At 37.0% G+C, this 18,585-nt stretch overlaps 1 protein-coding gene and 1 long non-coding RNA gene across 41 annotated transcripts in view; one reads left to right on the forward strand and one right to left on the reverse strand.

Moving 5' to 3' along the window:
• Nucleotides 1-18,585, forward strand: part of LOC141380514 (uncharacterized) — a 90,501-nt gene that overhangs the window by 14,080 nt on the left and 57,836 nt on the right. Inside the window, exon 5 of the long non-coding RNA XR_015523747.1 lies at nucleotides 3,167-4,971. This is a non-coding gene — a long non-coding RNA (uncharacterized LOC141380514). The remainder of the gene's footprint in view (nucleotides 1-3,166; nucleotides 4,972-18,585) is intronic.
• Nucleotides 1-18,585, reverse strand: part of camta1a (calmodulin binding transcription activator 1a) — a 641,759-nt gene that overhangs the window by 10,570 nt on the left and 612,604 nt on the right. For all 40 annotated transcript variants that reach the window (XM_087307401.1, XM_087307400.1, XM_087307395.1 and 37 more), the window contains 6 exons: nucleotides 9,219-9,373; nucleotides 7,152-7,342; nucleotides 6,983-7,061; nucleotides 6,549-6,900; nucleotides 3,161-3,636; nucleotides 853-1,031 (listed from right to left, as the gene is read on the reverse strand). In XM_087307401.1, coding sequence (XP_087163527.1) covers nucleotides 853-1,031; nucleotides 3,161-3,636; nucleotides 6,549-6,900; nucleotides 6,983-7,061; nucleotides 7,152-7,342; nucleotides 9,219-9,373 — 1,432 coding nt within the window. The remainder of the gene's footprint in view (nucleotides 1-852; nucleotides 1,032-3,160; nucleotides 3,637-6,548; nucleotides 6,901-6,982; nucleotides 7,062-7,151; nucleotides 7,343-9,218; nucleotides 9,374-18,585) is intronic.

Below are 18,585 nucleotides of genomic sequence, written 5' to 3' on the forward strand. Positions count from 1 at the left end.
GGTAAATCCATCATGTCTGTGCAAGATCAAACGCTGGAGACTGCAAATGACGGCACCCGTTTAGGGGCCGTTCATATATCGCGCGCGTCTTTTCTAGAGTTTGCGCAAGTCCGTTATTTCCAATGGAGGTGACACGCTTGTGCCGTCCAGACGCACCCAGTTGAATGATTGACATGAGCGGACCACAAGTCATCTGATAAGAACTGACCAATCAGCTTCATACATTGTGTGGAATAACACATTTTGGTAGACTTATTATTAGAGACCGGATCACTGCAGCACTTTTTCTCCATAAATAAATTGTATCAGATAATCAGAGTGGCAGCATAGTTTTATCAGCTTGTCATCCTCTGATGGTTGATGGTCGCCTAGCAAACCTAAGTACCCCCCTAGTCCACGGTAAAATTTTCAAGTGTTGACCGGTCTGTGGTGATAAAAACTTTGGGGACCACTGTTCTAAATCATTCATTCAGACTGACACTGCTGTGCTTTATCTTAAAAACACCTAAATAAGTATACAATGTATACGGTGTAAACATTCTGCAACAATGGACAAAGAAATAGTAAAAAGGTTCTTGGCCGATTGACTTTAATATAAGCTGTTTTTAAACTATTGAGAAAGTTTTGAGGTCTAAAACTTAAAATCTATGAGCTATTAAATATCAGAGGGAATTCACATTTTTTCAGTTCATGACCCCTTTAAATTATTTGTCAGCACATAAATCAGAGTGTGGGTGGGAAATGAACACTTGGCACCTCTATGGCTGGTAGTCAAATAAGTTAATTTCTCACCCTGGTCACACTGTTTACTAATGCAAATTAAACTATGGGTTTCAAGAGATGTCCACTAACCTCAAGTGAATGATGCTGGGTAGGTGTTCCACGTCTCCCAGGTAACTGGCCAGCCAGCTCATGGTGTTGGTGAGGCCACTGTTGTCCAGAGGAACAGACTCTACAGCTGGAAAATGTTCCCGCTTGATCCGCTCCGGAGTGGCCTCAATAATGTGCTCTGCCAGGCTCATCATATTGGCCTGCAAGATGTAAGGTAAAACACATGCATTCAAAGATGTACAACAAAAGACTCTCTAGACTGTCAAATGCACATACACTTGCTAGCCCGGCAGATCAATTGAGCGGTGTTGTGTTTACTTTGGAGGAACACTATGCTACAGCTCCTCTATCCCCATATAGTGACAGAGATGAATAGGGCTAGACTAACTCCTGGCGACGGGAGCAAATCAATGGCAGAAGTGTATTATGTGGTGGCGAAGGTCTGGGCAGAGAATGAGGCCAGGACTGTGGCTCTCTAGTGCTGATTTCACATGTCAGCAGGACAGATGGTGCCCTATATCTCCCTCTGACTCTCTGTACCTGTAGCCATGCTTGCTTGCCGGGTCAATTTGCTGAAAAAATGCATCAGTACAGGTGTGAATGATGGTGGTTGACAGTTAAGACCCTGGTATACTTGGAGCAATGTTCATTTTTCATTTGGGGTGAAAAAGAGAAGTTTGAAATACCTCTGGAGTTGTATACTGTAATCAAACATTCCGATGACACCCATGCCACTAGACATGGCAAAAAGTCAATGCGTGAATGTGAACTCTTATCACATACAACAAAAATGACAGTAGTGAGGAATCATGTAAGAACACAAGCTCTGCTAAAAAGCTCTAACACACAGGAGTCAAACCTGGAGGGCCAAAGCTTTGGACAGTTTAGTTCCAACCCTAAATAGGCTGCATTTGAAATCACTAACTATTTAGTAGGTACTGCATTTGAATTTGAATTTACTACTTGACTGTTAGAAAAGTGTGTTCTACACAGTATGAATGTGAGTTGCATGAATGGAACTCTGACATACTACAACCATGACATGATCATCTGAACTACCCACTTCAAAATTTTGCCGGAGGTAGTAGGTCCATCCGGGTACTTCTCGCATACTGTTTTACAAATTCTATGAAATCAAATATAGTACTCGGCTCGCATACTGTTTTTAGTGTACTATATAGCATGGAAGGATGTGATTGTGGACACAGCCCTACAGATAGCAGTCTTGAAGCAGGGGTGGAACTAACATCTGCAAGGCTGTGGCCCTCCAGGAATTGAATTTGACACCCCTGCTCCAACATAAGAGTAAGCCCAGTAACTAAACAGTCACTGTTTGTAGAGGATGCAAAAATCAACAAGAAGTGTTCTTGTATTGTACCTGTTATACAACTGTTTGTGACATCTCTAATAAAACAGCATTTTTTAATGGTGTAAACTAAAAAACAAATGATTAAAGAGATTCACCAAAACTTTTGTTATCATTTACTCACCCTTTACTTGTTCCAAATAGTGATGGGAAGTTTGTATCATACTGACTAGGACCTTTGAGTCTCGTTTATTGAGATGAACTAATCTTTTTTCGAGTCATTTCGTTCAATTTGCCAAAATATGATTAAGATGTTACGAGTTGCTTCTAAACTCATGTACAACTAGCCCGAATGTTGGTCACACTGCAAACAAGTCATAACTATAATGCCAAAGCACACAGTCTGAGCTGAAAGGAGTCATGATTAGTTCACCTTTCGAATCATCTGTTTTTTGAGTCGTTCGTTCATCACATTTTCCGGCTCTAAATGCATTTGATTGGCCAAACCAAGGACTCGAGAATTAATGTATCAAATCTTTTTCTGGCTCTGACTACATATGATAGGCATTTGTATATCACGTGATAAAAGAATGACTTAAACCAGAGGACTTAAGAATGAACAAATCAAATCTTTTTCTGGCTCTGACTGCATATGACTGGCTTCTGTCTATCATATGATGAAAGAACGATTCAAACCAGAGGATTCGAGAAATGAATGGATCAAATCTTTTTACTGCTTTAAATGCATATGATTGGCTTCTGTCTTTCACATGATGAAAGAATGACTCAAACCAGAGGACTCAAAAATGAACGAATCAAATCTTGTTCCGGCTCTGACTGCATATGATTGGCTTCTGTCTTTCACCTGATGAACAAGCGACTCAAACCTGACTATTGATTCCCAAAAACTATCATTTATTTTCCCAGTGATGTAATTTATTCAGCATATTGTCATTAATAACAAAACCAACCTCTTTTCTCTTTAGCTTTAGCTAGAAGTTATGCTAATTCTAGTTCTCTCACCTGCAGGTCTTCCATGTGCGAGAGGCAGTCCTGGTTCTCTTGATCCTCCTTGTAAGAAAGCATCTCAGTGTTTACCATCTCCCTCTCCACAATTCCCAGCATGCTGAGGGACTCGCCACGCTGTCTCAACCGGTTGGCCAACTTCTCCTTCCCCACGTTGCTAATGCTGCTCTTCCTGAGCCCCTCTCTGGTGCTCCATTTATGTCCACCACGGAAAGAGGACATCTTAATTTGTGGGATGCTCCCTGTGCCCAAACCCTCCTCAGAGACACTCTTATCCGGGCTGGATGGGGTGGTCTTAGGGCTGGTTGACAGTTTATGTGTCTGTTGCTCCATGTTCAAGGGAACTGACATGGGCTTATCCAGCTGTGCTTGAACCAGCTCAGGGTTGGGCTTGTGTTTCTTGGCGAGGGGGAGATCCCTCTGGCATTCGTTGCTGTAGTAGCTGGAGGGCTCTGATCTGGGCCTTCTCAAATCTAGATACAAAACAGAAGCAAAGAGTGAGCTGCACTCAGAAGAGAGGATGGAGGTGATGTTTCATTGCATTTGCTCGGTCTCTGAGGTGCTATTAGTGATAATCTTAAACAAAATAAGACAGCTGGAATTGGATTGTGCAGCAGAAGACTGAAGCAAATGCAATGAGGTATTACATTCGGTAAGCATAGCTGCTGTAATCCCTTCAGTAAGGCAACACTAGTTCATCTGTTTTCAAAATAGTGCTGATTTTCAAGTCATGAGCTCACAGTTGCAGATTTTTCAATAAGCAGTCAACTAAACTCCCCTAAAACAGCCCTTATTTTTCCCATAATCAGCCTTTTAAACTCTGATTTGTTAGAATCAATTGTGTTTGTTCAGATAGTAAATAAAACAATTACAAAATTTGTTATGTACAGTCCTCAGCATATATGAGTACAGCCTATTTTAAAAATGAATATTTTTATCCATTTCTCAGTGAATATAGATAATATATAATAGTGCATTTGATCAAAACAGATTTATTAAACAGATATATTTATTAAATTAATATTCTAATCACAGAAAATCTTTAGAAATGGAAAAATAACACATTTAAATTCATGCAAAATATTGCCAAAAATACAAGCTACAACATTTCTACAAAATTGTACATATTTTTTGTTTCTCTTGATTTTTGCTATTTGTAAAAATGTTATTTAATATTTTTCTATAACATATACATTTGGGCTACAAATTTTTAAACCAATATTGTAAGTTATTTTATTAGATAAGCTCCAGATTTGGCTTCAGTACTTACTAATCTAATGTATATGCACAAATATAATATTTTAAAGCATCCTATAGAAAATAATTTAAATGAGAGATTTTTGAGGGGTGTATTTATATATGCTGTTAACACTTCAAATTTTGCAAGTTAAATTTGTAAATTGTAAACACACCACATGAAAACATTAATTTATCATAAGTGAACTTATTGCAAAATTGTCTTTACACTACTGATAAAGACAATTTTGAAGAAAGTATAAAGTAACACATTACAAAAACTCAAACTGCTGTAATTGAGTAGTTTTCTCAGAAATTGTAACTTATCAAGTAGATTTATAAATGTGTACTTTTACCTTCTCTTGAATACATTTTTAGTGCAGTATTGTTACTTTTACTCTACTATTTTCCTTCAACCTGCAGTCACTACTTTATTTATTTATTTATTTTTTTATATTTATCTATGGAAATTGTAAAAATCAGTCCTGTGATTCCCATCCAATCAAATCGCACAAAGAAGGTAAATCGCATCATAATAAACTACCTCAAAACATGGACGTTTTACAATTGCAGCAAACTCATTCATTCATTCATTTTCTTGTCGGCTTAGTCCCTTTATTAATTCGGGGTCGCCACAGCGAAATGAACTGCCAACATATCCAGGAAGTTTTTACACAGCAGATGCCCTTACAGCCGCAACCCATCTCTGGGAAACATCCACACACACATTCACACACACACTCATACACTATGGACAATTTAGCCTACCCAATTTGGCCTTAAACACCCAGCAGCCACAGGATGTCAACACAATATCAGATTAACGTTGTAAACCAATGTTGTGAGAATGTTGAATTTTGTTTGGATATGAAAATTGGGTGACATCAGAACTTAACGTTAGGTCGACGTCAATGTCTAACGTCCAACCTAAAATCAACCAAATATCAACGTCTAATGATGTTACAGCTTGATGTTGAGTAGATGTTACCAATATGATCTTTATCAGAGGTTGGATTTTGGTTGCCATACCTTGACGAATAAATATCAGTGTTTGACGTCAATATGAACTTGGTTTAAGATGTTGTCTCGACGTTGGATTTTGGTCACTTTCCAACACAAACTAAAATCAACGTCATTTGACGTCATTATTGGACATCAAAATAACACTGTCCTTAGACGCTGGCTAGAATTGAATTTTGGTCACCTGATGTCATGACCTAATACTAACCCAATTGTAAAATCTTATGAAGTTCTGTGCCTGCTGGACAATAACTAAATGCACTACAGAATGTTACGTTTACACACATCCACAAATTACATGTAAACGCATCAGCTTTTTACAGCATGAGGTCTACTTTTTATTCATACTTTGAGTGATATTTACAACAGATTCTATTACTCTACTTGCACAAAATTTTTAGGCAAGTACAAGTACTTTAACTTAAGTAGGATTTTTCAGTACTCTTTCCACCACTGGTCTTTACACACTGTAAAAATATTTAATGACAAATAGTCAAGACAACAAATATTTTTATTATTTATTTTATTTATTTAGTTAAAACTCATTTGAATAAGTAAATCAGATTGTAACTAATTCGTTTAAGTTATACAAAGTTTAACTTAATCGTTTTAGTCAGTTTGATTGATGTAAGTTGACATGACTGGAAAAGGTTAATTGATTCAACTAAAATATTTAGGTCAGCAGGTACACTTTACACAAATATCGTTGTCTCAACTTTAAGTATTGTTTAAAAGTGTTTTAAAGCATCACAAATATCACAAAATTATGTGCAAATCTTTTAAAAAATTCAGAGAACACATTTAAAAATGCAACAATATTTCACAACATTACTGTTTATATGGTATATAAATGCCACCTTTGTGATATTTTTGTTAATAGTACACAAAAAAATATATATAAACATCATGACAGCATATGTTTTTAATTCATTGTTACTTATTAAACTAAGTTAATCTTGTTCTAACTTAATTTTATAAGTTAAGCAAGCTGTTTTAGGTCAGTTTAACATAATATAAGTTCAATGGACTCAGACAGTTAATTTGATTCAGCTTAAAAAAACAAGGCAACCAGGATTTTTTTTTGACAGTGTATGAACTATAGCATGTGTAACCAATTTAGGGCTCTCACCGGGGTTCTGGTTGCTGCAAGAGTTTGTAGTAGTGGTGGCAGTGCCAGTGTTCTGCCCGCTGGGCGCCACCATACTGTCGCTGGCCCAGCTGACCATCCAGCTGTTGGAGGTGGGGATGTCAGGGTTGGGAGAGAAAGACATGCTGGAGGCAGGGGGTAAAGAGGATTGGGTCTGCTGCTGCTGTTCCTCCCTCTGGAGCTGCTCCAAACACTCCGCCAGCTTGGTGTGGCCACGGGAGCGAGCGATAGAGAGGGGCAGACGTCCAAGAGAATCTGGGATGGCCAGTGCTCTCCGGTCCCACTTGTATAAGACCACTGCTGCCTCCAGGTGACCCAATGCACAAGCCCACATCTGCAACAAAGAGACAGAGAAAAGGGGGTGTGAGAGAAGTACAGAAGGTACGCTTTAAACACAATCTGCTAGAGAAAAATACCAATGGAGTGCAAGAGAAGTGATCCACGTTGAGAGGGTCCACCTCCAGTTCCAGATCAATGCTGTCTGCATGCTTCGTGCTAAATGAGACAACACATACCATTTCTCATAATTAGCAATAATAGAGGTAATACTGTATTTACACTTAGATACAGATATTCTGAACTCACCGCCATTTGATGAGAGTCTGAATGAGAGTGGCGTAGCCTTGGCCTGCGGCAAGGTGTAGCAAGGTCATGCCCCGGAAGGTCTTGGAGTGAATCAGGTGTTTGGATTTGGCCCAGCAGGCCCGGTTCATCATCTTCTCACAAACGACCACCACACGACTCTCAAAAGAGCTTCCTGCCTGTCCCGAAATACACTGCAGAAGCAAATGGATGGTTTGATGTTTTCAAAAGCTCTTTCTTTTCTTTCCTAAAATATAGTGTGCAATTTTTCCACAAATTGGTTCAATGAATTGGTTTTACACGCTCACAAAACAAAGTCAAAAATAAGTACTTACAAATGTTACGTTTCTCCACAGTCCAAGTGAACAAACAAATGAACACTTTCATGATAATCTATGCCACTGACTTGTCTTATTTCACAATTGAATTATGTTTATTTTAAAAAAAGTGATGAGAATTGACTGCCTATATATTGCTTTACATATTTTTACAGCAACACACTAGTGATGCGCGGATGGCAGTTATATCAGCTAGCACTGTGGATAATCTGCGGGTCGGGTAATAAAAAACATTATGAATAATTTGCGGGTGGGTTGTGGGTGGATGTAGCAGGACATGGCAGTGGACCAGCGAAAAAGCAGATAGTGGACTTTGCAGAATGGAAAGATAAGACGCCCAAAATAATAGATGAAGTGCAAGAGTACTGTTCAAACTTTCCGTTAGAGGAGTCATCAGAAGAAAATCTGCTATCGTTCTGGGAGAAACAAGATTGCTTATTTCTACAACTGCCGCGCCTTGCGAGAAGAATCTTGTTCATTCCTACAATAAGCGGTGAAAGCGAATGGTCATTCAGCGCAGCTGGCCGCATTCTTAGAGGCAAGGCAGAATCGCCTGAATTTAGGCACAGTAGATGCTCTTCTGTTTTTGCACAGTGCAAAGAAAAAGGCGAAGTGTTGATGACGGAATTATGCTTATATATTAGTAGTATCAGAGACTCTCTAAATAAGAAAGCCCTATGCACTTTAAAAATTTGTGAACTCTACAATGTATTTATTTGATTATTACATATGTATATTTGTATTTGATTTATGCTTACCCCCTGGCATTTATATGTATATATAATATGTATATATATATTATGTATATATATATTTTGTACTATTAAAAAAAAGAAAAAGGTTAACACAACATAACTGCCGTTTAGGCTGAAGTGGCACCCTTTTTGTTATCTTGCTCCTGTTTTTGTAAAAACTAAAATGTCTTATTTTTATTTTCTGTATTTGAAAATGAGGAAAATGTCTAAAGACAAACTTTTGTGTTTATGAATAAATATTCATCTAAAAACGTTTACGATGAACGTAGGCTATTATTTTACTATCAGAGATGCGCAGACTATCCCACTGAATCTGCTGTTAATATACACGGTGACCTATCATCATGCCTTAAACAATTAATTAAAATGATTAAAGTGACGATCAGGTGCAGGTCAGATGCGGAGATATATATATATATATATATATATATATATATATATATATATATATATATATATATATATATATATATATATGATAAAAGTATATGTGCAGGCGTGTAGGGTGTGGATGATTAGTATAAAGTCACGGATTCGGGTGTCATTTCAGCTGATCCACGCATCTCTTATCACAACACACATAAATGGTAAAAAAGAAAAAAAAAACCAGCAATAAATAAATAGACATATTTATTCATTTTACTTAATTTTTGATCAAATAAATGCAGTCTCTTTGAACATACAAGACTTTCATTAAAATTTGCATGAACAGGAGATGTTGCTGACTTTTATTGCAGTGTGATGCATTTTATTTTTGATAAAAAAAAGATCAAATCTTTTCTAAAATATTAAGGTGTTTTAACAATGAGTTCTAGCAAAATAATAAAAAATGGATGGACCCCTACAGCATATTATAAACATGAGTTTTGCATTTTGCATTTGAAGCTGACCATGCAATATAACTGAACACACTTGTTGCTGTGATTAAAAAAAAAAAAAAGTCTAATCTCAAACACAAAACCAATGTGCTGCTGTACCTGAGACTGGCTATTAGCACCTCCGTTTCCTCCTCCTCCACCTCCTCCAGTTCCTGCTGTTCCTCCACTGCCCTGCTGCTGCTGACCGGCCATCTCAGCCATCCTGCGCTCCATCTGCTCCAGACGCTCCAGGATGGACATTCTGAACTGGTTATCTGCAGAGGAACAATTTCAGATTAGTTTTAGTTTCGTTTAACACTAAAATCGTAAATTAGCTACTGGTTTCACACTTTGCAAAGAAAACGGTTGCTGTGAATTGCATCTCGGTGAAGTCTGAAATAAATTCTTCACTGGTTTAGCTCACATCCCCAAGCAAGATTCTATATTGGATGTTTAATTAAACACAGTCATTACCCTTATGGTATCCAATCAAGACTCAGGGTCTGATGTTATCAATCACCATTTCCGTAATTGCAGTCATTATTATAAATTAATGGAATCAGTAATGAGACACATCAACGCATTCAGTTTCAAAAAAACACAGCAATGGGTATACATGATTTATTTAATGTTTGAACTTGTTAACCAGGCGTTTGCATTTTCAGCTAATGCAAATCTCAACACTGAGATGGAAGGATGCCTATTGGCGTTATATTAGCTGAGGTGTTTTTAAAGGTCTACTGAAATGCCTTATAAAGTGCAACATTTTCAAGTATTTAAATTGAAACATTAAAACAGGGCGGGGCATAAAAACTAGCCCCTCCCTTTTTGCAAAAAATATCCGAAAGCATTTAATTTACATATGTAATGTAATGTAACATGTATTTATATAGCGTATTTATTGTGTATGGCGGCAGTTCCCAACAGGGGGGTACCGGCCCACAAGGGGGCCTCGGCGAGCTCTGTGGGGGGGTCATGTCATATTTTTAACAAATTTTAGCAGTTGACAATTAGGAAAGTGATCATATTGCCTCAGTTCATTTTATCCCCTGGCTGACCAAAAAATTTACAAATTTGTAATTCATCCTTCACAAAAAAGACAGTCTCACTGATTCGCCTTCAGCAGCTATACTGGACCCAGGTGATGAAGCTGCAAACATTTCGGGTTGTAGTGCTAGCAATAGTGGAAACAGGGAATGCAGAAAATACCAAGATAGTCGCAAACTATAGTTTTATTTCATTTTCTCAAAGCAAAGAGTCCCTGACTGATTTTCTGTGCCAAGTTCTTTTTCATGTATGCATGAGGCCGTCCAAATTAATAAGACATTTGCATATGACTCCTCTCCGCTACACCGCACGGAAAGGTGTACCCAATACAAACGGCCAACTGATGTTTTGCTTTTATATTTTACATGAGGCTATTACTTGTGCATAAACATATGATTTGTTTGAAAATAAATTTTTTGCCATACCTACTGCAAACTTACATGAGCGATAATATCAATAAATGTGGAGGGGGGCCTTACAATACTTTCCGGGGGAAAAAGGGGGGTCTTTAAGCAAAAAAAAAAAAAAAAAAAAACACTGGTGTTTGGCCATACACCCAAAGAGTTTCACAATCATGAGAGGGCTCTCATGACACCATCACCGCTGTGCAGCACCCACCTAAATGACGACTGCAGCCACAGGACAACAGCGCCATTGAGCTCACCACACATCAGCTATAGGTGGAGTAGAGAGACAGTGATAGAGCCAATTTGGTGAATATAGATCAGGGGTGTCCAAACTCAGTCCTGGAGGGCCGGTGTCCTGCATATTTTTGTTCCAACCTCAATTAAACATACCTGAACCAACTAATCAAGCTCTTTCTAGGTGTACTAAAAACTTCAAGGCAGGCGTGTTGAAGGAAGTTAAAGCTAAACTATGCAGGACAACTATGCAGGACAAAGGGCTAATAGAGGAAATTTGGCCAGGTCACCAGAATTGCATTATAGGTATTGTATATCACAGCTTTGGAAGCCTTTGAGCCGAAGCATATCTGAGAGTCACAGTCAATAATACTCTGTTTTTATGCTTAAAAAAGAGAGTTTAGTATATTGTTCAAATAGGATTAATTTATTTATTTTTTTTTACATGTTTTGTAGTCTGTGCTAAACTCCAACTTCAGCTGGTGCTATAGTGTCTTGTACACTGTAAAACCCAAAAAGTTAAGGCAACTCAAACCATTTAAGGAAACTGATTGCAACAAACCATTTAAGTTCAAAAACTAGTCCTAATGAGTACTGTGAACTTGATCCGTTTAAAAAAAAAAATGAAGCAATTTAAGTACAGTAAAACCTAATAAATGAAGAGAACTCAAACCAACTGAGTACTATAAAACCCAATAAGTTAAGGAAACTCAAACCGTTTGAGGAAACCGATTGCAACAAACCATTTGAGTTAAAAAAACTAATCTATGCATACTGTGAACTTACTCCATTTTAGAAGAAGTAATGAGGTATTTAATTAACTCATCATCTTCAACACTGAGCTCAAAACTCTTATCAAATGAGTAGAATTAACTTTCAGTTAATTTTGAGTTAACTACACTCATTTAATTTGATAAAGATAACTGTTGGGTTTTACAGCATAGTTTTAAATGAAAATAGCAACGACACTGGCCTTAACACATGTTGCTTTAGTTAAGCATTCAGTATAATACTCCATGATCAATTTCTGTAAGTTATTTGGTGTCCGTTTGGGAGCCAGACTCTCAGCCAGTTGTCAATCACTGGCATTTTATGTACATGACCGCTAAATGCCTCTACTGGCAGCTTCAACAGTGGTGTTTTTGGTGTTCATCGTCCTCTGTAGTAAGCAAATATTTGTCTTTAGCTCAAAATACATATGTATTGCTTACAGATATTTGTTTCACGTTCTTGCACTAATGCCATCTCTCAATGTGCCTCATAGTTCATCAGTAAATTGACACTGGAGCAAACCGCAGCCCAGCATGCCCTTGTCGCTTGGTTACCATGTAGCAGCAGGTTGCCACAGAAACAGGCTTACAAGTGAGAAGCACATACAGTTCTCAGTGCTGGTGCTGTAGTTCACCTGTGCTCATCTGCATGCTCAGCGTGTCTGATTGACAGATTACATGGACATGTTTACTGTCAGGTAGGGAGCTGGTTTTAAACGGCACCAATTTGACCCCTTTTCAAGATTTAAGATGAGTCTTTTGTGTCTCCAGAATGTGTTTGTAAAGTTTCAGCTCAAAACACGCATCAGCTTATTTATTATACCTTTCAGAGGTTTGCCATTTTCAGCTCTGAGCATCTTGTAGCTGTTTTTGTGGACTGTGCCTTTAATGCTAGTTCTCCCCACCCACCATTTTCACGTGCCTGTCTAAGTGTGCCTCTATCTCTGCTTCAGATGTGTCAAATAAACAGCACAGTGATGGACATAAAGGAAGCAGATCTCAAGTAACGTTTTTGAGAAATACTACAGTGAACTTTCCCAATGATTATTTAATGTATTTGTTGTGGAGTTAAGTCTAGGATTTCGATGAGTCACACACAATTTAGTTTCAAAGTTCGTGCACACACAGACACACACAGTGGACACTCAAACACAGTGTGTGCAATAAACTTTGCACAATAGATGTGAAAGGATACATGTTAATAAACACTTCTGGATGGATATCTGTTGCGTTAATGTACAAAATAAACCTGATTTATCGTCCACAAACGGTATTGAAGTATCTTGTTTTATAAGTGTACTGATATGTGGCTGTGGTGATACAGTAAATACTGTAAATCCACTGTAAATAATTACAAACATGCACTGTTTTAAAAATGTTTTAAACTTGTAAAACTTATTCTTGATCACATTTGATGATGATTAATGATCACAGATAGCTCAACAGATCTTTTAATCTTGGTTGTTTTGCGCATGTTTTGTTGATATTATTATATGCATTACTACAGAGACATGTTAATACATGACTGTCAATAAATTCGGTGGGTGGGGAAACCGTACTCTTACGTCACGGTGCTGTGGGCCTCAATAAGGGAGGCATTTGTATCCTACTTTAATGCCAGGAAATTTAAGAAAAGAGATTATTGTCCTTATATCACTCCAATATGACACACTATACCTACATACAGTTCTGTCCAAACTGCTTCCAAAAGATGATTTTCATCATAGGTGCCCTTTAAGTTTCTGTCTGGATGTGGGTTATGAAGTAAATTTCCTGAGGATTTCACTCACCCTGCACCCTAGCACCTACTGTGAACTTACTCATTTTAATTTGAAGTATTGAGGTATTTAATTAACTCATTACCTTCAACACTGAGTTCAAAACTGTTTTTAAATTAGTAGAACTAACTTTCAGCAAATTTTGAGTTAGCTACACTCATTTCGTTTAATAAAGTTGACTGTTGGGTTTTACAGTGTGTATAAACATCTAGAATTCATATGAGTAGCTTGTGATGAAAAAAAAAAAAACACCTCATCAAACTTCTTTAGCTGTCTGAACTTAATTCTACATGAAGATCTTGGCATGTGTTTTTATTTTTGGAAAATCAAAAGAATCCGAGAGCCTCTATTTTGTTCTATGGCACATGTAAAATGTCAAATACACTCTATGATCAAACTATAATATCTAATTACCTCAGTTTCAAAATTCTAACAATTAAACTTGTCGACTTAGCTGAATTAATTAAAATTGCTAAAACTAAAACAGAAATATAAATAAATGAATGCTATATTGAAGTATAAACAATGACAAACAAAAATAAAATTACTAAAACTTGACATTTCATTTAAACTATTATCAAAAAGATTAACTTATTTTAAGGGTAAAATAACATGATAACATACAGTATGTTGTCACGACTTGTTGAACATTTCATTCCTTACTGTCTAGTTGGAAGTAGGGCTGGTCAATTTGGCAAAAATGTAATCTCGATAATTATTTTCCAAATTAAGTAATAACGATATATATTTCAATATAAGTTGTTAAAGCTTCCCGATTTAAAAGAGTACCCTAACAATGACTGAAGCCACAAATATTAGAGGGTCCATTAAATGGCATAACAATTTCGGCTGATAAATTTTCGGTGGCCGAAAATTCTTTACATCTCTTATATTAACACACTTTTAGATTCCCATTGTTGCAGATTTCTGTTGTGTGATTGGCTCTTAGATCAATGTCACATATGCCACAGCCATATCACCCTGCAGCCCAAGACCGGTTACTCACTGAAGCTAAGCAGGGCTGAGCCTGGTTAGTACCTGGATGGCAGACCACTAGGGAACACTAGGTTGCTGTTGGAAGTGGTGTTAGTGAGGCCAGCAGGGGGCGCTCAACCTGTGGTCTACGTGAGTCCTAATGCCCCAGTAAAAGTGAAGGGGACACTACACTGTCAGTGGGCGCCGTCTTTCGGATGAGACGTTAAACTGAGGTCCTGACTCTTTGTGGTCATTAAAAATCCCATGGCACTTCTCGTGAAAGAGCAGGGGTGTAACCCCGGTGTCCTGGCCAAAGTCCCTCTATCGGCCCATACGATCATGGCCTTCCAATCATCCCCTTCCACCGAATTGGCTCTATCACTGTCTCTCCACTCCACCAATAGCTGGTGTGTGGTGAGCGCACTGGCGCTGTTGTCCTGTGGCTGCCGTCACATCATCCAAGTGGATGCTGCACACTGGTGGTGGTGTGGACAGACCCCCCTCATGATTGTGAAACGCTTTGGGTGTATGGCCATACACAATAAATGCGCTATATAAATACACATTACATTACATTACAATGTAGAGTAAAAAAGTCCAGAGCTTATCATTTTTATTGACATGAATTTTATCGCAGTTTGATTTAATATAGTTTATTGGCACTAGTTGCAAGGATGCTTTGTGAAGCTGCTAGATTTTGCTTACTTAAAGTCAAAAAATCCAGTTCATTTATTTTTTTGTTTATTTGGCAGGGACGATATACATTAATTAGCATTTCTGCAAATGTACCAGAAATAGCCAGAAGGCTATTTTTTATCTGTTGTCCCTGAACAACCTAACAAAAACAATACAAGAATTATACAATCAATCAAACATTGTTAAGAAGTACTAAAATATATATAGTTATATAGATGTTAATAAAATATGAATATATACAAATTAAACTAAAATTAGATTAGATAAAATTAAACAAACTTATAACTTGCCAAAGTTGCCATCACGATTCTAGGGGGCTCTAGTTGGCATAGCATGTAGAGAGGTTGTAGCATGTAATGAAATTACTAAGGTATGCTAATGGTTGCTACACCACTGCCAGGCAAAAATCCTCCTCTATTCATTCATTCTATTCATTTAATACTTCAGGGAATGATTCAAATCTCTTAACCCAGCCACAAAGCCTTAACAACCCCCATTAATAAACCCTATTGTGTGAGGACTTGCCTTTTTTATGTTTGTTTAAACTGTGACTTACTGAATCAATCTGCCTGCATTCAGTGTTAAACCTTCACTTAGACCAAGGCAAAGAGAGAGAGAGAGATACAGATGGCAAGTAAGCTACCTAGAGGCTAAAGATGCAGAGAGAGACAGAGCGAGAGGTCGTGTGGCAGCAGCAGTTAGCAGCAGCGTTGACATGTCTTTGTTCAGACACAGTGCTGCAGTCTTGCTGCAGTGCAGATGATGTCATCTCCACCTGCTGCCGCGACTGTGCTCAAAATGCCACACACGTTCACTGCAGAGGGAGAGAGCCTGGGGGAGGAGCCACACGCAGGGGGCGGAGAAATGGAGACCACCAGTCAGAGCTGAAGCAACACACTTGCATGTGCAATACCTACCTATTAGTCAAATACTACAAATGTGACAATCTAAATGTGACAAGCAGGAGGGCAGATGTTTAATTAAAGAAATGTGAACTAAATGTACAGAGCTTTATTACTGCAACCCCTTGTGTTCCTGAGATATTAAAGAATAAGGTCACCCAAAAATGAAAAGTATTTGATTTTCGGAACACAATCAAGATATTTCAGACGAAATGCGAGAGCTCCCTCATCCTCCATACTCACTCAAAAAATGACGTTTGCTGTTTGTTCAAACTACTTATATAAAATGAGCTGAAACAGCACACTTCTGGAGGTTGTTTTTGGGACAAATTAAATGTTTTATGTTCAATCCACGTACATAACTATAGCATACCACACAAAAAAAAAAAAAAAATATATATATATATATATATATATATTTAAAATATTAAAAAGTTTATAACCAATAATTGTTCAAAATACTTATATAAAATGAGCTAAACAACAAAATTCTTGAAGTTGTTTTTGGGACAACTTAATAGTTTTATATTCAATCCACTGACATTTGTAAAAAGTAATAAGTTAACTTGAAGTTGTCCCAACAAAAATCGATGAAACCCAGCATTTTTTACAGTGTGCAGCAATGGTCACGAAAGTCTAGAAAAGGAACTAAAACATGGCCAAAACATTCCATGTGACTTTAGTGGTTCAACTGTAATCACACATGGCTCCATGAAAACTTTTGTGCAGCAAAAAAACCAACAAACTGTAAATATACTACACTGTAAAAAAATATGATCAATTAGTCCATATGTTTTTAAGTCATTGTAACTTAATAAACTAAATTAATCATGTTATAACTTAATTTTATAAAGTACCCACGCTGTTTTAAGTCAGTTTACTAAAATATAAGTTTATTGGACTCATAAGGTTAATTTGATACAGCCTAAAAAATTTTGGCAACCAGGGCTTTTTAACAGTGTTTGTTTGCCAATATCTCCAATGTCAGGTCCTCAATGTGCCAATGTGCATGTTTAATATTGGCAGTACACTATATTGTCTTTAGAATGAGCAGTGCAACATGCAAGCATTTTATTATCCATAGTAAACATGTACCCTAACCTGATGCAGAACATTTAGTTGAACAAAGTTCACAAAACTGAATGTTTTTGGTTCCTTTTCTGGACTTACTCGTAACCATTTCTGTCTATGGCTCTCAGCTTTCATCTAAAATATCCTAATTTGGGTTCAGATGATAAATTAATGTGTTTTAGGAGATTGAAACAATATGAGGGTGATAAATTAATAAAATAATTTTCATTTTTGGGTCAACTAATCCTTCAACCTGCATTTATGGTGAATATTTATGGCACACGTCTGCTCTGAAAGTCTTTAGGACTCTTACTGGCCTGGTTTATTAAATCACTATTTAAAGTGTCGACTGCTTTGGCATTTTTATTAAGTTTTTCTTAAAAAGTTGTCTTTAATGAGATTATAATATGGGGGCTGTTAAATGCTTGATTATGATTGGCTGATGAAAATTTTAAGGTGTGCAAATTGTTCAGTGATCTGCTAAAATAGTATCAGGCATATTGTATGTATATATATATATATCACAAAGCTGAATGATTTCAGTTTTTACAGCGTACAACTGTCAGAAATAAAAAAAAATAACAATATAAAATAAAATAAATAAATAAAAAAGTCCTACACACACAAGCAGTTTGCAGACAAAAATCCTAAAAATGTTTTTTCAAATATAACATCTTACCAGTGTCTTTAAGTGTGGTAACTATAGCATACCAAACCTATAATAATAATAAAAATAATTGAAAAGTTTATAACCAATAATTACAAATTATGTCAACAATTTCATCTAAAGCAACAACTAAAAAGATTTTGTATTGTGGCACAGCTGTAGCAAAACTTAATTTGTTCTGAAATCACAATTATACAATACAGTCCTGCTTTATTAATTACAGTTTGTCAGCGAGATTTGCTCATTATCCACAAGTTGTTACTAGATCAGATACAGTTGCGGCTGGAGGTTAAGGATAATTATTTGTATTATTTATTAAATGTCCCATTAATTGTATTTTATTAAGGTCTACCCCTACCCCAACACTAAATCTAACCGTCACAGTACTGTAAAAATATTAATTATTGATATAAAATGCCACAAAAATGATGCTGCATCCTATCTAGACCTTACCAAATCCATGTGCAGCTTTATTTAGAATAGTCAAACAAGCAATGGTCAATGGGAACAAACAGAAGCATTAGAGCAATCCAGAAGAGTAGTCGAGGTCACAGGCAATAAGGTCAATACAGGCGGAAAACAACGAGATAAGGCAAGGATCATAGAACAAAGACTAAACATATGAAAAGCTTCATAATGTTACAGAGATTAATCAACATGACTCAAGGCACAGTCATGTTCAAGCTTAATGAACTCTGACCTGTGAAATCACATCACATTGCTGCGTGAGACCAATCGAAGATCAAAACATAACCTAACATGTACAGGAATGTAAAATATAGAGCAATCGGTGGCTTTTTTAATGTATAATCATCTTGTTTAATCCCGCCCATTTTTGCATCGCCGTACGACAGAATTTAGCAAGCACAAACTCTAGTGTGACCTCGGCTTTAGCAAAGTGTGTAGGAATGCAAACTACAGAGCTGTATAAATAGTCAGT

Source organism: Danio rerio, chromosome 23, assembly GCF_052040795.2.
Source record: "Danio rerio strain M-AB ecotype USA chromosome 23, GRCz13ab, whole genome shotgun sequence".
In the NCBI taxonomy this organism is placed as follows: Eukaryota; Metazoa; Chordata; class Actinopteri; order Cypriniformes; family Danionidae; genus Danio; species Danio rerio.